The following is an 18,418-nucleotide window of genomic DNA, read 5'->3' on the forward strand; positions in this document are numbered from 1 at the left end:
GGCTACAAGCTATGAAATCGTCTAGCAAATTGGCAAGATCATCAGCTTTTCACTGATACTATTGCTGTGTTTTACTTTTGCATAGATCAAAAGTTACATGCGAAAAAGTTGGCGTGCCGATAAATCGGCCCGAGATTGGCCATTTCCCTTATGAAAATATATCCTGGATAATTAGGGCTAAAATACTCCTGGCCCTCGGACTCCTGCAGTGGAATCGAGAATAATCCATTCACCTGAGTTGATAATGTGTCAAGCAACACCCCCAATATTTGTGAATCGTGCAACCACATTAGATACATTATTGCAGCTCCTTTGCATGAATATACTGAGAAATCTCTATTGTCAGCTACTCTTCGCGCGGCTTTGGGGTCATGTAGTCCGACCCATATGCCTTCTTTAAAAAGAACTTTGGATCTTGCACTGTGTCGAATTGCATCCCGTTAATATTCACTTGTGAAAAGGGCTTCACCTTGCGATCAGGAAGGACGCCATCTTGATTCCCTTTCAAGAATTGCAAACTCCAGTCGCCATTCTCAGTCTGCCCCATCGTGTACAGGTCCAAGTACGGGACTGTGTACTTCTGCGGGACCGGCAAGGTCGGGTCGTATAGATACCCTGCCAACGGATGTGTCGGCGCGACGCACACTCGCCAAATAGTCATGTGGAACATGTGATAGCCCTTCTTCAAGAGCGCGTCCTTCAACGCGTCCTTTTCCTGCAAGTCGCCAACGTATCCAATATCGGCGTCTTCCGTGAACGGGATCATCGACTGGTTCCGCACGGCGCCTAGCAGCGAGCCGAACGCGAGGAACGGGGTGTTTCCTGTGGCTTGGAGCTCCTCGTAGACCTCGACCATCAGCATGTGCAGCACACTGGCGTAGCAAATGGACTTGGAGCTTCCGGGTCCACCCGATTTAGAGGAGTGGAGGTTGAGCAGGTCCAAGCGGTCTGGAGACTCACAGAACGGCGTGTCCTTCCGACCCGAGATCGGCAAGCAATAGCTGTACTTCTTCAAGCTGCGGCCCCACTCACTGCAGAGGCCGGTGAGGTAGTCGTTGAAAACAGGCCCCGGAATCCGGTCCATACTCTTCAGCTCGGTGTAGTATCTGTGGTCGGAATGGTACTCGACAGTGCTGGCGTTGACGGTCTTGGGCGCACAGACCCCCCGGTAGTTGAGCAGAATCGACGCCGGCGAGCGCGCGACGAGGTCGGTCTCCAATATGATGTCGAAGACGACGAGTCCGATCAGCACCAGCGCGAGCGCGGGGATGAAGGTGAGCAGTGTGCACAGGTACTTGCGTCGTCGGCCGATACTCTTGGGTGCTCCGCCAGGCCGAGCGTCTTCCAGTTCACACATAGCGGCGCTTCGACTCATACTGGGAACTGTCAGTCGCGCCGGTTAATTTGCAAATGCGAACAGAAAAATACATTCAGGAGCAGTCTGGACCCGCCTCAAATTTGTCGACAGGCGTACCTATGCGGTTATGGGTTCCGTGCGGTCTGGCTCCGACGGCTGGGATGTCATTGCTGAAGACGCTGAAGACGTGCGTGCATAAGAGTCCGTCGTATGAACGTCACTGATGGCCATCGGCGCGCCAAACTCTCCCGTTCCGACATTCCAGTACCGCAAATCGATAGGATAACGGTAAAGTATGGTGATACCAATCGCACGTATTTACTTCATTGCAATCGAGGTCGACCCACCTCTCACTGAGAGGCTCTTAAGGCCATTGCGCGAGCTAAACATTTGGGCTGTAGTCCAGCTCGTCTACCTGAGGTCAAACGCACAACTTCTTACTTTCCACAGCCTGAGGATGTCCACCTCACGTGCTTCTCAGCGCACAACTTCTTGCTGCATGGGATAACTGTGACGTAGTGATACCAGGTCTCAAGACCCGTCGAGTCCTCGGTTTCAAAAGGACGCACTCGGTTTCAAAAGGAGCCTGTTGTCATTGTCATGGCCTCACTTGCAAGACGCTACTAAATCCGCTCGTTCTGGAACAGCAGAACCGTTTTCAGAGTTATTCGCACCACCAATGAAGACAGCGACGAGAACGATGGATCCAATTGCAGTGATATTTACACACACATTAATTGGTGGAGTTTGCTGGCTAACGATGCCCTCAAACTCAAATCACACTACATACCGATGACGCATGAACTGGTCAACGAGAATCGGTATCGCACGGACCCCTGGACACCGGCTCACACGCGGAATTCCCACTGCCCCCCTCTCATCCGCAACAGCCAACTCGACGACCCGATTGATAAACCTTGCAAGCAGTTTCTTTCGCGCTTCCACTCCAGCACAGAGTTTCACGATTGCTTTCGGCTGCTTGTAGCAATGCAGCATGAACATTCGGAAACGGTCGCAGTACGCGCACGCCCCCATGATCTCACGCCGAGCGTGCTGCCCTACGTGTCGACGGAGCATGTCAAAGTCGCTGAAGCGGCGCTTCACTGCGTAGTCAGGCACCTCCTCGGGGCTGCTCTCTGTTTTCACTTTTGCCGGGAAGTGATTAACCCGGTGCTTGAGGTACACTTCAACCTTGTAGAACACCACGTCGCCTTGAACTTGGACGTCGTTGATCTCTACATGGTCGATCTTGCTCAGTGAAGTGATCGGATCCCAGTTCGGGCGCACGGCAGCAACTTGTGCAGTCCGTGGCGCGACCTTGTGCTGGCGGGAGCTTGCGCTTGGAAGCTTGAGCTGAACCATGATGTGCGATACTTTCTACATTGACTGGAACGGGTGAATTTGAGACTGAGCACAGCATTGCGATGCTACAGGTGGAGCCTCAACGGATCCGGGAGACATGAGCGCGAGACAAGTAAATCGTCCAACACTTTAGCCCATCTTTGCATTGAGGTCTCGTTGAGACGAGACCTCTGCACCAAGCAGACTCAAAGGTGACCTGTGCTCAATACCCAAGCCACGTCGACCCTAATGCGTTTGCAGACATCGAATACGAGTGCTTCGAGTGCTTGAACGAGGTGTCATGCCTCGAGATTTCGTTCGTTCGCGAGTGTTTGTCTAAAGGATGAAAGCTACCGGTCTTGTCTCAACGTAAAAGCCATCTATCAGTGCAACGGTACCATGTCATGTCATTGAATGATGGTGTTTCGGCACTATTTCCGTCGGCGACATTTTCTCTGAGCTCGCAGCAAGTTGAGCAATGGCCCCGCCTGTGGTCAAGAAGAAGAAGGGCAAAGATGTACGTTGATGCTTCACAACGCAGGAAGCGGGAGTTTAACTGACTTAGGATGGCTTACCTACCAGAATCGCTACGTGTACATCACGGAGCGCACAAGGGTGAGTTGGTAATTTGTGGCTTGCTTTGTACTCCAAGGTTTCTCAAGTCTTGCTGTGTAGTATCTCCAACACGATATACCGCCGGTCGACACGGTAGTCGAGGAAGACAAGCTGCAGAAGAAGCTCGTTTTTGCAAAGGAGACCTGCGACTGGAAGTTGGAAGCCAAATCTCTGATGCAGCTCGGACAGCTCATGAAATGGCGAGGTCGAGAGGAGCAGGGGGACGCATACCAGATACAAGCCTCCTCTATTCTCCGAGCGCACACATTCGCCGAGGAAGAAGTAGACCAAAGCAACTGATCTACACGGGTCACGCAGTGATTAATCATACACAGCAGACGTATGTGTCGCTCACAGAAAACTAGTTGCCACGTCTTGCAAACTCTCGTAGCTCTTGCATAGCCTTGGCAAAGTATTTGGTATCTTGGTGGTATGCTCGACGAGCACCGGCAGCCATGGCAGCTCGCTGCTCAGTCGTCGTTGACTTCACCATTTCTAATACCGCCTTGCAAACGTCGGGCCCCTTGAATGATGCAATAAGCCCTTCGACGTCCTTCAAGCCATGTTTGCCACTGTAAGCCCCACCTAAAAGCATCTTCGTGTGCTTTCGATACGTCACTGGGATCAATACGCCAGTCTCTTTCGTAATGAGCTCGCTCATGGGGGACATGTCAGTAACGACAACTAGAGCCCCAGAGGCCCGTGCCTGGTTGATATAGTGGCCGTACCCTTCCCTGGTACTCGGGCACATGAAGAATGCAGCCTCTGCAGTCAGCTTAGTAAACGCAGAGCGTTCTACCATGCCCAAGTGCATTTTGAGAGGACTGCGACTGACCTCGATGAGCTTCTTGAAATCCGCCCCGAACAAGCGATCGAATACCTTGTTGTCAATGTACACATCGAGAGGCGGCATGCCAGGCACAAGCGCCCAGCACTGCAGTAATCCCTGTGTGCCTTTGCCTGTGCTAGTTCCAGCGGTGTGAATGAATTTGATGTCTGAGAAATTCTTGGGCGCGATCGCATCTTCGCCTAGACGCTTGCGAGCAAATTGAGCTTGATCTGAAGACGTGTGTTTCGTGTAAAACACTGACGCATTGCGCGGGTTCCCCTCCTGCTCGTACCATTTCGTCACGCGATCGAAGCATTCTGTCGTCTTGCAAAGCACCGCATCGACCCTCCAATAGTGCTCAGCTGTCAGCTCGAACATTTCGATGTTGGGCATCAGGTAAACCGGCTTGTCCTTGGGCCAGCGAGGCATCGATGGAACGCCCTGCCAATAATGGTTGAAGAAGATCATGGGCGTCTTGGGACACAAGTCGAAGTAGTCCACCTCGCGCCCCAGGTCCGGGTCAAAGTGCTTGACGCTGAGAGCCCAGTCAGGCAGTAACCGAGATTTCAAGTCTGTCAAAACAATCAACGCACACCTTGTCAGTATAATTACGCCACTTCCATTCCTGTGCACAATGTGAACTCACACTTCGCGTACGCTACTGCGTCTTCGCAGTAGCCATTGCCATGTAAATCCGACGGCAGGAAAATATCCACTTCAGGACACTGCCGAAGCTTCTGCAGTAGGTCTTTGTCGTCGCGGTGCATGACAACCTCCGGGTTGCTGGCTGTCCCGTTGGCCAATTGATGCCCTGGGCTGCCGAATTGCCACGGCAGCGTCGCACTGGCGTCCGAGACGCAATGTTCGTGCAGCAAACTCAAGTGCAGCGAGTCTTCGTCCGACACTTCACTCGTATCGCCAGCATCAGCTGAAGGCTCTGGAAACTCGTTCGTATCGCCGTCATTGCGCCGACGCCAGGAGAGTCCGATGTCGATGTCGCGGAAACTGGCGGTTAATCGGTTCCTCGAAGCTTCGAGCAGCGATGTAGTCTGCAGCACAATTGCGAAGCCACACAGCACCAAGAGAGCCACGAAGAAGCGCTGGAGCCTGGCTTGTCGAGTGTGTGTCTTTCTCGAGCTGTCCATGGCGAATCAAGAAGACACGTACCCCCTCCCAGAGATCGAGAGGAAGTGAAATTGATCATCGAGGCATCGTGAGCGTGCAAACTTTTTTTTCGTGGTGCATTATTTGCCGAGAAACGGTTGGGATGGTGACATACAGAGCGACCTCCCGTTTTCGCGGCTGCTGACCTCTAATAAACTGTTAGAAATAATACTCCGCACATTCGGAGGCACTCGGATGATAGCTTTTGGGATAGGACTGGATTGCGCAAGTGGCGGGCACATCTCCGTTTTCAAAGGTTTTCACTGTATCAAGGGAGGGATGACACGTTCTCCGAGATTGACTTAAACTCGGGTGCATAGACCTTTTCATACCCCTGCTCTCATTAAACATTTCTGTGTCGTACAAATGTTGCGCCGCCCCTCCTGGTACACTACGCTGACACTAACTCAGAAACACGAACTTTGTCTTAGCGCCAACATGGTATAAGACTGTGGATCTCTTCTCCGCAATGAAGTGTTGCTCTGAGGGCTTTAAAAGATCTCCGATGAGCTATTCGCAACTGCTGGTGCCGCACAGGCTTCATTTATAAGGCCCGAATTAAGTGAAATACAGTATCAAATAGCAAATCATTTTAATGTCCATGGCATAGTTTATTACCCTCTCGTTTCTTTTATGGTCCACCCTCCGCGAAAACGGGGGGGTCGCACTGTACCTATTGTACACTACACATCTGCTTCTTTCTCTTCCAAGGCCGCTGCCTTGATTATCCTGGCTTGCTAGCAGAGGTCGCAAACAGAGGTTCACGGGGCACCCTGCCCGTCCGGCTTCTGGTACATGTATGGGGCACCCGCACCCCTTACGCCGTAAGTTACGGAGGGCTTCAAGGTGAAGTTTACGGGACGCACCGTCAATAATTGCATTCAACAACGAGTGGCCATGAAATGAGTAGCTGGCCAAGAGTACAAGAGAGTACGGACTTTAAAAGTTACAATATCACTTTTCATTTTGCCCTTTACGAGCCCAAGCTTCCACTACGTTACACAATGCCCCCCCCCCCCAGCTCCTTCATCTCTCTTCCTGATTTTCACGGCGATTCTAATCTGTAGATGCACGACGAAAACAGCACAGGCGTTTGCTTTAGATGCAGTTGTCAATATCCAGGAGTAGACTTCGTTAAGTGTCTTTAGACTCAGCATTTGTTTCAGGGAGGACCTGCCCGTTGTTGTTGTATCTTGGCGAATTTTCGTAGCTCTTTCATTGCGTTGGCAAAGAACAAAGTGTGTTCGTGATACGATTTGCGGACTTTGGCGCCCATAGCAGCTCGTTCTTCTGTTGTGGTAGAGTTCATCAATATTCGAACTGCTTCACAAATGTCAGGTCCCTCGAATGTTGCCATGAGCCCGTCGACACCCTTTAGACCATGTTGCCCTCTATACGCTCCTCCGAGCATCACAAAAGGGTGCTTTTGACGTTTCACAGGGATCAACAAACCGGTCTCGTTCGTTATGAGCTCGTTCATTGGGGACACGTCAGTGGTAACAATGACAGCCCCGGATGCTCGAGCTTGGTTAATGTAGTGGCCGTACCCTTCGCTGTAGCTTGGACATATGAAGAAAGCGGCTTCGGCAGTCAATTTAGTGAATTCAGAACGCTCTAGCAAGCCCACATGAACGGTGACTGGACTGCGGCTGTGCTTCACGAAGTTCTCAATATTTGGTCCGAACAAGCGATCAAATGGCTTGTCGTCGATGTATACATCGAGCGGAGGCAGACCCGCATTAAATATCCAGCACTGCATAACCTCACGCGTACCCTTCCAGGCACTGGTGCCTGCTGTGTGAATAAACTTGATGTCAGAAAAATTCTTGGGCGCGATCGCATCTTCGCCTAGGCGTGTCCGAGCAAATTGGGCTTGATCCGAGGAAGTATGTTTCGTGTAAAACACTGATGCATTGCGTGGATTTCCCTCCTGTTCGTACCATTTAGTTACTCGGTCGTAACATTCGTTTGTCTTACACAGCACCGCGTCCACGTTCCAGTAATGCTCAGATGTGAGCTCCATCATCTCAATGTTAGGCATCAGGTAGATCGGCTTGTCCTTCGGCCAGCGTGGCGATGATGGCACGCCGTCCCAGTAATGATTGAAAAATATCACTGGCGTCCTTGGGCACAGATCGAAATAGTCAACTTCTTGACCTAGTTCTGGATCGAAATGCTTAGCTTCGAGAGCCCACGCTGGCAGTAGCCGAGATTTTAAGTCTGGTAAAGAGAGCAACAAATGCAACAACAGTGTTAGCAAATGCCCGATTCCTCCTCAAATTCAAGATCTACATACATTTAGCGTACGCCACCGCGTCTTCGCAGTATCCATTTCCATGCAGGCCCGCTGGCAGGAAAATGTCCACGTCGGGGCACTGTCGAAGCTTCTGCAGCAAATCAGTATCATCTTGGTGTATCACAGCTTCTGGATTGCTCGCAGTTCCGTTTGCTAGTTGATACCCTGGAGACCCAAACACCCACGGCAGCGTTGCGTTGGCGTTCGATACGCAATTCTCGTGTAGCAAGCTCAGATGCAAAAGGTCTTCGCTCGATACTTCGTTGGGATTACTGGTTCCAGGAACGTACTGCAGCTGGTGCCAAGTGATTCCAGTGGTTATGGCCCGCTGCAATAGCGATCCACCGTCTTGCGCGGTGTCGAGAAGAGAAAACGTTTCAAGCACCAACGTGAAGACACACAAGGTCAACACAAGCGCAAGAATGCGATGCAAGTGGAGTTCTCTAGATCGTGGTGTCTGCAACTGACTCAACTTTGTCATGGCAGTTGAGCGAATGACGCCCGAGTGCGATTGATAGGGTGCGAGTGTCAAACGCTTACGTTTTGCGATTCATCCCTGATGGTGATGCAAGTTGCATCATGCAACACCCGAACGTCACAACTTCTTGAATCTCAATGTAAAGCCAAGCCAGAAAGTGAACCTTTTTGTAGTATCGACAGCATGTTATCTCTTAGCAAACTTTCGTAGCTCCTCCATTGCGTTGGCAAAGTACTTGGTATCTGCGTGGTACTGGCGACGGGCGTTGAAGCCCATGTCGGCTCGATCCCCCGGTGTAGTCGATTGGATCAATTGCTTAACCGCTGAGCAAACGCGGGAGCTTTCGAAGGAGGCCACCATCCCCTCAACGCCTTCCAAGCCGTGGTCTCCTTTGTACTTGCCGCCGAGCATGACCATTGGGTGCATCTCACGATTTACTGAGATCAAAATGCCCGTCTCGTTCGCGATGACCAACTCGTTCATCGGAGGCACATCGGTCGTAAGCACAACTGCCCCCGAAGCGCGCGCCTGATTGATGATGTGGCCATAGCCTTCACTGTAGCTTGGATTGATGACAAACGCGGCCTCGGCGGTCAATTTGCTGAAATTCAAGCGGTTCATCGTGCCCAAATGAATGTTAATCGGACTGAGGCTGCGAGCAATCTTCACCTTGTACGAGGCCGGGAACAAGCGATAGAAGGGTTTGCGTTCGATATAGACATCAAGTCGAGGCAGGCCCGGAGTATACGTCCAGCATTCCACCACCTCTCTTGTGCCTTTCGAGGAGCTGGTACCAGCGGTGTGGAGGAACTTGACATCGGAGAAATCCTTAGACGCCACGCCATATTCACCCAGACGCTTGCGAGCGAATAACGCCAGATCCGACGAGGTGTGTCTCGTGTAAAATACCTTCGCGTTGCGAGGGTTGCCTTCCTGCTTGTACCACCGCGTCACTCGATCATAGCATTCGTTTGTCTTGCACAGTACCGCATCAACACGCCAAAAGTGCACGGGGGTGACCTCAACGATCTCGATATTGGGCATCATGTACACGGGTTTGTCCCTCGGCCAGCGCAACGACTTCGTGAGTCCACCCCAGTTGTGATCGAGGAAGAGCATCGGCGTCTTGGGGCACAAGTCGAAGTAATCCACGTCTCGTTTGAGGTCGGGATCGAAGAGCTTGACGTCGAGGACCCATTCTGGCAGTAATCGAGACTTCAAGTCTGGCACAAGTAACCACAAAACATGCTCATCAGTTTGCACCGTGCACAGTGCCGTAACCACATAACGAAAACTTACATTTTACGTAGGCAACCGCGTCCTCGCAATATCCGTTAGTACGCACATTATGCGGCAAGAACACGTCAACGTCTGGGCATTTACGCAGCTTTTGCAGCAGGTCCGTGTCCTTTTGGTGCACCAGAGCGTTGGAGTTGTTTGCTGTCCCACCGACAACTTGGTTCCCTGGCGAACCGAACTGCCACGGCAGCGATGCATTGACGTCCGTCATGCAAACTTCATGCAGCAGACTCAGGTGCAGCAGGTCTTCATCGGGCACAGCTTCGCCAGGCGACAAAACTTTGTTAAAGCGACCGAGCCACGTCAGCGGATGCACTCGAGACACCCCGAGCGTCGACGTCTCCACCAGAAGCGTGAGGGCACCTACAGCCAGGAGAGGCACCAGCAGGAGACACAGCCAACTCCGGCGGCCGCGTGAAGTCTGCACTGCGCTCGACTTGTCCATGGCGACGAAAACGACAGCAAGATAAACTAAAGCCACTCCACGTGGAGATGCCGACTTCAAATCCTCGGACAGCTTCTCGTACAATTCATGGCGCCAACCGCGCCACTGGCTATCGGCACAAGCACATGTTTGGTACCGACGGGATAGTGATCCATGTGCAGGCAAGCCACATGCGTTCATCCATTCGTTCCGGTGCCAAACAATGAATCTACAACCGTGCCTCGCTCTATTCAACACATAAAGTCAGTCTTAGGTTAGATATCTTCATCACCTTTGGTACATTCAATTCATAACCACAGCGAACGCGATTAATGCGCTTATTATTATTATGCTTCATAAAGTCCAACTTATCTCCCTCCTGCGCTCCTTGCAAACTCACGTAACTCTTGCATCGCATCAGCAAAGAACTTGGTGTCTTCGTGATACTGCTGGCGAGCCTTCTCCCCCATAGCTTCCCGCTGTTCGGGAGTTGTCGACTGAATCATCGCTTTGACGGTCTGGCAAAGGTGGTAAGACGAAAACGAGGCAATGAGACCGTTGACGTTCTTCAGCCCGTGCTCTCCCTTGTACTTGCCGCCCAGCAGCAACCTGTCGTTCTGCTGGTGTCCGGCCTGGACCAACACGCCCATTTCTCTCGAGGTAATGAGCTCGTTCATCGGAGCAGCATCCGTAGTGACGATAACGGCCCCAGACGCACGTGCTTGGTTAATGTAGTGGCCGTAACCTTCGCTCCGGCTTGGACACATGAGGAACGCGGCCTCTGCTGTGAGCTTGGTGAAGTTCGAGCGCTCGAGCATGCCCAAATGGACGCTTACGGGGCTGCGACTGAACTCCAGCTTCTTCTTGTACGGAGCCGGCATCATGTAGTTGTACGCGCGTTCATCAATGTACACATCGAGCGGTGGCAGGTCCGGCGTCGAAGTCCAACAATCCAGCACGGCTCGGGTCCCTTTCCAGATGCTGGTACCGGGCGTGTGCAAGAATTTGACGTTGGAGAAATCCTTCGGCGCGATGGCGTCTTCCCCAAGTCGCTTGCGAGCGAACAGCGCCTGGTCCGAGGATGTGTGCTTCGTGTAGAAAACCTCGGTGTTGCGCGGGTTCCCCTCCTGCTCGTACCATTTCGTCACTCGGTCGAGACAGAGCTGCGTCTTGCACAGGATGGCGTCCACTTTCCAGTAGTACTCGGCCGTGAGCTCGATCATCTCGATGTTGGGCATGAGGTAGATCGGCTTATCCTTGGGCCAGCGCGGCATGGCCGGCACGTCGTCCCAGTAGTGGTTAAAGAAGATCATCGGCGTTTTGGGGCACAGGTCGAAGTAGTCCACCTCGCGCCCCAGCTCCGCGTCGTACATCTTGACCTGCAGCGCCCAGATCGGCAGCAGCCTCGAGTTTAAATCTGCAACACAACAACAACAACAGCACAGCAACAACACAGACGTCAACACCACTCTCGTCAATACTTCAAAAGCCTGGAACAACCTACACTTGGCGTACGCCACCGCGTCTTCGCAGTAGCCATTGCCGTGCAAGTGGTTGGGCAAGAACACGTCCACGTCGGGGCACTGCCGGAGCTTCTGCAGCAGGTCCGAGTCGTTGCGGTGCACGACCACGTCCGCGTTGCTGGCCGAGGCGTTGGGCAGCTGCTGCCCGGGGCTGCCGAACTGCCACGGCAGCACCGCGTCCGTGTCAGCCACGCAGCGCTCGTGCAGCAGACTCAAGTGCAGCGAGTCCTCCTCCGCCACCTCGTCCGCTGCTCCCAGCTCCGGCCGAGCGTCCACGGGCGCCACGTCGCCGCTGCGATGTCGCCACGGGATGCGGAAGCTGATGGCGCGCCGCAGTCGCGCGCTGCCCGCGAGCTGGTCGCCCGTGCCGCCCAGCAGCGACGAGATCTGCACCACGAGCGTGAGGAAGCCCAGCGCCACGAGCCCCACGAGGAAGCGCTGCAGCCAGTGCTGCGGCCGCGTCTTGGGGGCGGCCATCGATACTTGTGCACCGCACGCGCAACGGGAAGTGGGTCCATGCCCGCCCAACTGACGCACGTTATGAGCAGCTCCCGTAACGGTCGGGGTAGGGCTGTATGCTAAGGTTGGAACAAGACCCAGTAGCTCCCTGTCACACGTGCGTGAAGGTTCAACTGCCAGACTATAGCGCTGGACCTTCAGGCGGGTCATCTCTGATCCTCGCGTATCGATGAAGAATCCAGGCGCACGACAAGGCTGGCTGCACGGGATCCTCGCGGCGTTGGTGGTCTTGAGCGTGTTGACGTTGGTACTGGAGACCGTCTCGCTGTTGGACGTGGACGGAGGAGGTGGAGAAGTTGCAATGGCGGTGACAGCTGCACCGCCGTGGATGGAGGCGCAAGGAGAAGTCCCAGTGGAAGAGCGACTGCACCTCAGTCTGCTGCACGAAGCTTGCGTCGCGAACGTGGACGCGGTGGTGTCCTGGCAGTTCGGAGCACCGCAAGGAGGCCACCAACGGGAAAACGCTACGGCGGACAATTCGTACGAGTTGATCGACCGGAACGACTCAAAAGCGCTGGAAAAGTTGAGACACTGCCCCGATGTCGACATCTTCCTGCCGACAGGACTGCGCGGCAACGGATACTGCGAGGACGCCGTCGCGTATGCCAAGTGTGAGTGGGTCTTGAATCGGAGTTATATGTCTGGAATGCGTGTTTGATTTTCTGAGGTTGGTGGGTTGTTTTGATTTGATGGTGCAGATCTGAAGTCGAGGCTGCTGCCGATGTGGGTTTTGGAGACCAAGTTCTATGACGCGGAGCTGGGGCGCGACGTCGACTACTACGACCTGTGTCCGAAGACGCCGATGATCTTCTTCAACCACTACTGGGACGGTGTACCGGAGTCCCCACGCTGGCCGAAGGACAAGCCGTTGTACCTGATGCCCAACATCGAGATGATCGAGCTGACGCCGTCGCACTATTGGGGAGTTGATGCCGTGCTGTGCAAGACCCGCGTGTGCTACGACCGCGTGACGAGGTGGTACGCGGAGAACGGCAACCCGCGCAACGCCAAAGTCTTCTACACGAAGCACACGTCGTCGGACCAAGCGCAGTTCGCAAGGCGGCGACTGGGTAGTGACTCCATCGCTCCAAAAGATTTTTCCGACGTCAAATTCATTCACACAGCCGGAACCAGCGTTTGGAAAGGCACGCGAGAGCTCGTGGATTGCTGGGTCATGGCGTCGGGGCTGCCTCAATTGAACGTCTATATCGACGACAGCGCGTTCAACTATCTGTTCCCGCCGTCTTATAAGCGCAAGCTCGATCGCGCTCGCAGCCCCATTCATATTGAACACGGCATGCTCGAGCCTCAAGACTTCAGCAAGTTGACTGCCGAGTCGGCCTTCTTCATGTGCCCCAGTCGGAGTGAAGGATACGGTCACTATATCAATCAGGCACGTGCATCTGGCGGAGTCGTGATCACCACCGATGCCCACCCCATGAATGAGCTCATTGCCTCGAGTGAAATGGGTGTACTCGTACCAGCAAGATACCAACACGACCCGAAAATGCTGCTCGGAGGCAAATTTCGAGGCGAGCACGGGCTGCAAGACCCTGACGGACTCCTCGTCAGATACAATTCTCGCGGGCTCTGCACTACTGTCCGAGATTTCATCTCGTCGACGGCGCCCGAGCAGCGTGCAGCAATGGGTGCCCGAGCACGTCAGCAGTACCACGAAGACACGAAGTATTTTGCCCGCTCCATGCGGGAGTTGCGCGAATTTGCTACTACTTCTACTAGAAATTAATGAACAGTGAGTTTCTTGAGTCGCAACCTGCAGAAATGTAACCCAGGTACCAATGCATTAGTTGCAAAATGCTAACGTTCAAAGTGAACGTCCGTGCATGTTCGTGCGTGGATTGAACTTGATTGTCAACCTCAGCGTGTGCTGGTCTATTACTTAAACTATCAATCTCTATTCTTCATCTCGATCACCCCGTGGTAGGCCTGTCGAGGAGATGCTTTTGAGACTCACTAGAAATCACCTCCATCTCGTCGTCCCCGGCGTCGCCTGGGCTAATTGCATTGGCGTCTCGCCGTGCACGGACGCGCAACTCAAGCATCGCTTGTTCAAAGAACTTAGTGTCCTTGTGGTACTGCCGCCGGGCGTTCTCACCCATTTCTTTTCGCTCGTCAATGCTGATGTCATTGAGAAGGTGCTCCACTGTCTTGCACAAGTCTCGGGAGCTGAAATACGCCACCATGCCCGGAACGTCGCGCAGTCCATTGCGCTTTCTGCTTTTTCCACCCAAAAAGATGTTGCGGTCGTGACCGGTCCTCGACTTCACCCTGAGCCCCATGTCATCACTCGGGACCAACTCCTTCATTGGATCCATGTCCGTGGTGATGATAACGCCGCCTGCAGCTCGCGCCTGGTTCATATAGTGACCATAACCCTCCATCTGACTGGGACACAGGAAGTAGGAGCTTTCAGCGACGGCCTTCGTGAACGTGGTAGCATCCACTTCGTCGGTCGTGAGTCGAATCTGACTCTTGGGAATGCGCTTCTCGTACGAGCCCTTGAACATGCCGTCATACGCCCACTTGTGGATGTACAAATCAAGCGGCGGGAAGTTCGGTCGCGACAACCAGCACTCGATCACCTGTCTCGTACCTTTCCAGTAGCTGCCGCCAACCGTGTGAATAAATCTCACGTCGCTGAAGTTCTGGGGCTTGACTTCGTCACCCAAGACACGTCGGGCGTAACTGGCCTGATCTGACGACGTGTGCTTGGTGTAAACCACCTTGGTGTCGCGGGGGTTGCCCTTCTGTTCATACCACAGCTTGACGCGCTCCTCGCAGATGCGGGTCTTGCACAGCACGACGTCCACGCGCCAGAAGTGGTTCTCGTCCAGCTCCCACATCTCGATGTTCGGCATCAGGTACATCTTCTTGTTCTTGGGCCACCGCGGCGACGAAGGGATGTCCTCCCAGTAGTGCTGGAAGAAGAGCATGGCCGTGTTCGGGCACAGATCGAAGTAGTCAACCGTGCGCCCGAGCTCCGGGTCGTACATCTCCTTGGTCAGCGCCCACAGCGGCAGCAGCCTCGTGCTCAGGTACTTGGTGTACGCCATCGTGTCCTCGCAGTAGCCGTTGTTCCGCACCCCGGAGGGCAGGAACAGGTCCACGTCGGGGCACTGCTTGAGCATCTGCAGCAGGTCCGGGTCGTCCTCGTGGATGAGCGTGGCGAGGTTGTGCTCCTCGTCGACCTGGTGCGGACCGGGGGCGCCGAACTCCCACGTGACGATGGCGTCCTTGTGTGCGATGCACGCGCCGTGCAGCAGGCTCAGGTGCAGCAGGTCGTCGGGTTGCACCTCGTCGCTGGCGTTGGCCCTGGCCGCGTTCTGCAGCTGCAGCAGCTCCTCGAGCGACACGGTCGCGTCCTGCGGCTGGCCGTAGCCGCTGCCGGAGCCCGCACGCGGCCGTCGGTGCTGCAGTAGCTGCTGCGTGTTGCTGGCGTGCGCCACACGCCGCAGATTGGGCCGGAAGTCGAGCGTCGAGGCCTCCAGCGCCAGCGCCAGCAGCCCCGTGGCCAGCAGCAGCGCCAGGATGCCGCGGATCCAGAGGTTCGTGGAGCGCCCAGTCGAGGCAGCGCTGCCGTCGGTCATGCTGCCGAGAGGGACGTGCAGCTACTGACGTCCTCGCCCACGCCGACGCAGGAATGCCCGGGATAGTCGAGCGGATTGTGGCTCCGCGACTATCATCTGGCCAATCTCGCTGCGCGGCGAAGTGGCCGGTGAGTAAAACGGAGCGTAAAAATAGTGGGAGCACGAGCGGAAGTGGTCTGAGTCGATGCGGAAAGGGATAAAGACGGGGAGAGAAGTGACAGAAGATGGAGCGAAAAGCGCGTGTCCCGTGGAGTTGACCGGGATTTTGTACCCTATAACGGGAGTAGTACCAACTTCTGACAATTTCCAGGTAGAGATTTTTTAGAGCGACATGTCGTGCGCACATCGCAGCTAAATCGTAGGATTTCCCGGCTGATACTTGTACACGTTGGTCGAGTTGAGCATGCCTTTCGTGCTCGAAGTCCTCGAATACTGTAGTGTATTCGTACGGGGGCTGGTCACCTCGCCGAGGTCACTGCGGAGCTGTTCGATAATCTCGGGCTTGGAATCTCACCTCAATCGATGCGACTTGCTCCGTGCGCCCTCGATCCGTGCCCCTTCCCGTCGTCTCGACGACCAGACCTGCTTCAGTTTTCACCGAAACCAACGAACTTGACTACAAACTCAGCCAACAAACTTGTCCGGCGTTTCAGCGCCTCGTTCTCAGCACCATGTCCGTAAATGGCGACGCGATGGCGCCACAATGCACACGCGTCGCCAGTTCCGTGCTGAAAACTGGCTGTTGCCATTAATATCCCCGACGAATGCACCAACTCGCACCGCTCCGTACCGGCACACGTGCCGACACTCCTCGCCGTCTGGTCTGTGCCTCCATCCGGAGCCCGCAGCTCCGTATCCTGTGGCTGGAGTACAGCCTGTACATGTACCAGTGTGGTACCCATGTGACTCACGCCCATCCTTTCTGATTCCGCCTCCCAACCTCTGATTCCGTCCGCCATACAACTCAACTGTAGCACAACCGCCTATGGCTGCTGCTGCTGCGACCCGCGCGCGCTCGGGCAGCGTGGGCGCGCCGCGCCACCGCTCGCTGCTGCTGCTGCTGGGCGCTCTGGTCGTGGTGGTGCTGGGCGCGCTGGCCCTGGAGCTGGCGTTCGTGACGCCCGACGCGCCCGGCGCCGACCTGGAGGAGTACCGCGACGTGCTGCACCTGCTGGACGCGGCGGCCGCCGCCGAGGACGCGGACAAGGCGCCGCCCGCGGGCACCGACGCCTTCTACCCGGACGCGGTGTTCGCCACGGACTGGGGCCGGCGCGTCAAGGACAGCGACATCCTGCACGAGGCGGCGCTGCACCGCGGCTGCGTGCGGCACAAGCAGAGCGTCATCTCGTGGCGCTTCGGCCAGGACGCGGCGCAGGACGGCGCGCAGCTGCTGAACGAGAGCGACCCGCAGCTGCTGGACAAGCTGCGCCAGTGCCCCGACGTCGACGTGTTCCTGCCCGAGGGCCTGCGCTCCTTCGGCTACTGCGAGGACGCCGCCGCGTACACGAAATGTACGCCAAGTTTTTTTTTTTGTTTTTTGCTTTCTTTTTTTATTTTTGTTATGTTGCTGATGTTTTTATTTTTGTTATGTTGCTGATGTTTTTAATTTTTTTAATTTGTATTATTATTATTGATTTGTGCAGTTTTGGAGTCGCGCATGCTGCCGCGATGGGTGCTGGAGCACAAGTTCCACGACGAGGCCAGGAACCGCACGGTCACGTACCACGACTTGTGTCCAAACACGCCCATGATCTTCTTCAACCACTACTGGGAGGAGCTGCCCGACGCGCCGGACTGGCCCGCGGCCAAGCCGCTGTATTTGATGCCCAATGTGGAGATGTACGAGCTCGAGAGCGAGCACTACTGGCGGGCGGACGTCATTCTGTGCAAGACGGCGCTGTGCTCGAGGTACCTGAGGAAGTGGTTCCGCCAGGAGGGCAACCCGAGGGGCACGAGGGTGCTGTACACGCGCCACACGACGTCCAACTTGGCGCTGACGTTCAAGAGCCAGCTGAGTGCAAGTGAAGCGGAAGCGAGGCCCGAGAAGAACTTCACGGACGTGACGTTCCTGCACACGGCAGGCACCAGCATCCAGAAGGGCACGCGGCAGGTGCTGGACTGCTGGCTGGCTCGCTCTGATCTACCGCCGCTGGAGCTGCACATGGCTAAAGATTTGTTCGATGGGGCGTTTGCAGCGAAGTATGCGCATCGGATAGACAAGAGCACCAATATTCACCTGCATACAGGACGGCTGGAGCCTGCAGCCTTCGGCCGGCTTATCACCGATGCGACGTTCTTCATGTGTCCGAGTTTGCAAGAGGGCTACGGCCACTACATCAACCAGGCGCGATCGTCTCGCGCTTTCATCATCACCACCGACGTCGCGCCGATGAACGAGCTGATCACGCCGTCATCTGGCGCGCTGATCAGAGCGAGAGCGATCGCCCATAACGGCCAATTCTTAGGCGGCAAGTCCAAGAAGGAGCACGCCCTGCGCGGCGTCCCGGGTTTCGTCGCTGACTTTAGCGGCCGGGCTGTGTGCGATGCCGTGGTGAATATGCTGAAGACCACGACACCCGAAGAGCGCGCCAAGCGCGCCGACAAAGCGCTGCAACAGTATTACTTCGATACGGTCTTCTTCGCGCAGAAGATGCAGGAGCTCCGCGACTTTGCGCGCGCACATAGCCACCTTGGTCGCTCGCACGGGACTTTGAGGCGGCACGACGACGAAGTGAAAACCTCACCACAACCTGCGGAGAAGCAGTGAGTCGACAGACATGCACAGGCCGATAGATAGCTGAGTTACGCGACGACGTGTGGCGTGGCTGAAGACACGCAGTTTTGGGGGCCCCTGAATGAATAAAGGAGATACTTGCACGTTGTCGCCAAGTCCGCTATGAAAACTTGATTGACCGAACTACTCGAAGTGGTCTACGGTGACACGACATAGCGTCTGCATTTCGTA

The 18,418-nt window shown here is 55.0% G+C and overlaps 7 protein-coding genes across 7 annotated transcripts; 3 read left to right on the forward strand and 4 right to left on the reverse strand.

The window, feature by feature from the left end:
- Positions 1–346: 346 nt before the first annotated feature.
- Positions 347–1,357, reverse strand: IUM83_14886 (uncharacterized protein; the record flags this gene model as incomplete). The annotated part of the gene is made up of 1 exon (XM_067939661.1): positions 347–1,357. The coding sequence occupies one exon, from the start codon at positions 1,355–1,357 to the stop codon at positions 347–349; it is 1,011 nt and encodes a 336-aa protein (XP_067787938.1).
- Positions 1,358–3,176: 1,819 nt separating this feature from the next.
- IUM83_14887 (uncharacterized protein) lies at positions 3,177–3,613 on the forward strand (the record flags this gene model as incomplete). The annotated part of the gene is made up of 3 exons (XM_067939662.1): positions 3,177–3,215; positions 3,281–3,313; positions 3,374–3,613. The coding sequence occupies 3 exons, from the start codon at positions 3,177–3,179 to the stop codon at positions 3,611–3,613; spliced, it is 312 nt and encodes a 103-aa protein (XP_067787937.1).
- A 61-nt stretch (positions 3,614–3,674) lies between these two features.
- On the reverse strand, positions 3,675–5,287 carry IUM83_14888 (Homebox domain-containing protein; the record flags this gene model as incomplete). Its single annotated transcript, XM_067939663.1, has 2 exons — positions 3,675–4,714; positions 4,789–5,287. 2 exons carry the CDS (start codon positions 5,285–5,287, stop codon positions 3,675–3,677), a joined length of 1,539 nt encoding a protein of 512 aa, XP_067787936.1.
- Positions 5,288–8,266: 2,979 nt separating this feature from the next.
- On the reverse strand, positions 8,267–11,803 carry IUM83_14889 (Homebox domain-containing protein; the record flags this gene model as incomplete). The annotated part of the gene is made up of 4 exons (XM_067939664.1): positions 8,267–9,303; positions 9,380–9,742; positions 10,204–11,220; positions 11,308–11,803. 4 exons carry the CDS (start codon positions 11,801–11,803, stop codon positions 8,267–8,269), a joined length of 2,913 nt encoding a protein of 970 aa, XP_067787935.1.
- A 211-nt stretch (positions 11,804–12,014) lies between these two features.
- Positions 12,015–13,592, forward strand: IUM83_14890 (Homebox domain-containing protein; the record flags this gene model as incomplete). Its single annotated transcript, XM_067939665.1, has 2 exons — positions 12,015–12,456; positions 12,544–13,592. The coding sequence occupies 2 exons, from the start codon at positions 12,015–12,017 to the stop codon at positions 13,590–13,592; spliced, it is 1,491 nt and encodes a 496-aa protein (XP_067787861.1).
- A 184-nt stretch (positions 13,593–13,776) lies between these two features.
- IUM83_14891 (Homebox domain-containing protein) lies at positions 13,777–15,453 on the reverse strand (the record flags this gene model as incomplete). The annotated part of the gene is made up of 1 exon (XM_067939666.1): positions 13,777–15,453. The coding sequence occupies one exon, from the start codon at positions 15,451–15,453 to the stop codon at positions 13,777–13,779; it is 1,677 nt and encodes a 558-aa protein (XP_067787884.1).
- Positions 15,454–16,438: 985 nt separating this feature from the next.
- IUM83_14892 (uncharacterized protein) lies at positions 16,439–18,220 on the forward strand (the record flags this gene model as incomplete). Its single annotated transcript, XM_067939667.1, has 2 exons — positions 16,439–16,964; positions 17,097–18,220. The coding sequence occupies 2 exons, from the start codon at positions 16,439–16,441 to the stop codon at positions 18,218–18,220; spliced, it is 1,650 nt and encodes a 549-aa protein (XP_067787862.1).
- Positions 18,221–18,418: the final 198 nt, after the last annotated feature.

The sequence above is a fragment of the Phytophthora cinnamomi genome (assembly GCF_018691715.1).
Source record: "Phytophthora cinnamomi strain GKB4 chromosome Unknown Contig56, whole genome shotgun sequence".
Lineage (NCBI taxonomy): Eukaryota > Oomycota > Peronosporomycetes > Peronosporales > Peronosporaceae > Phytophthora > Phytophthora cinnamomi.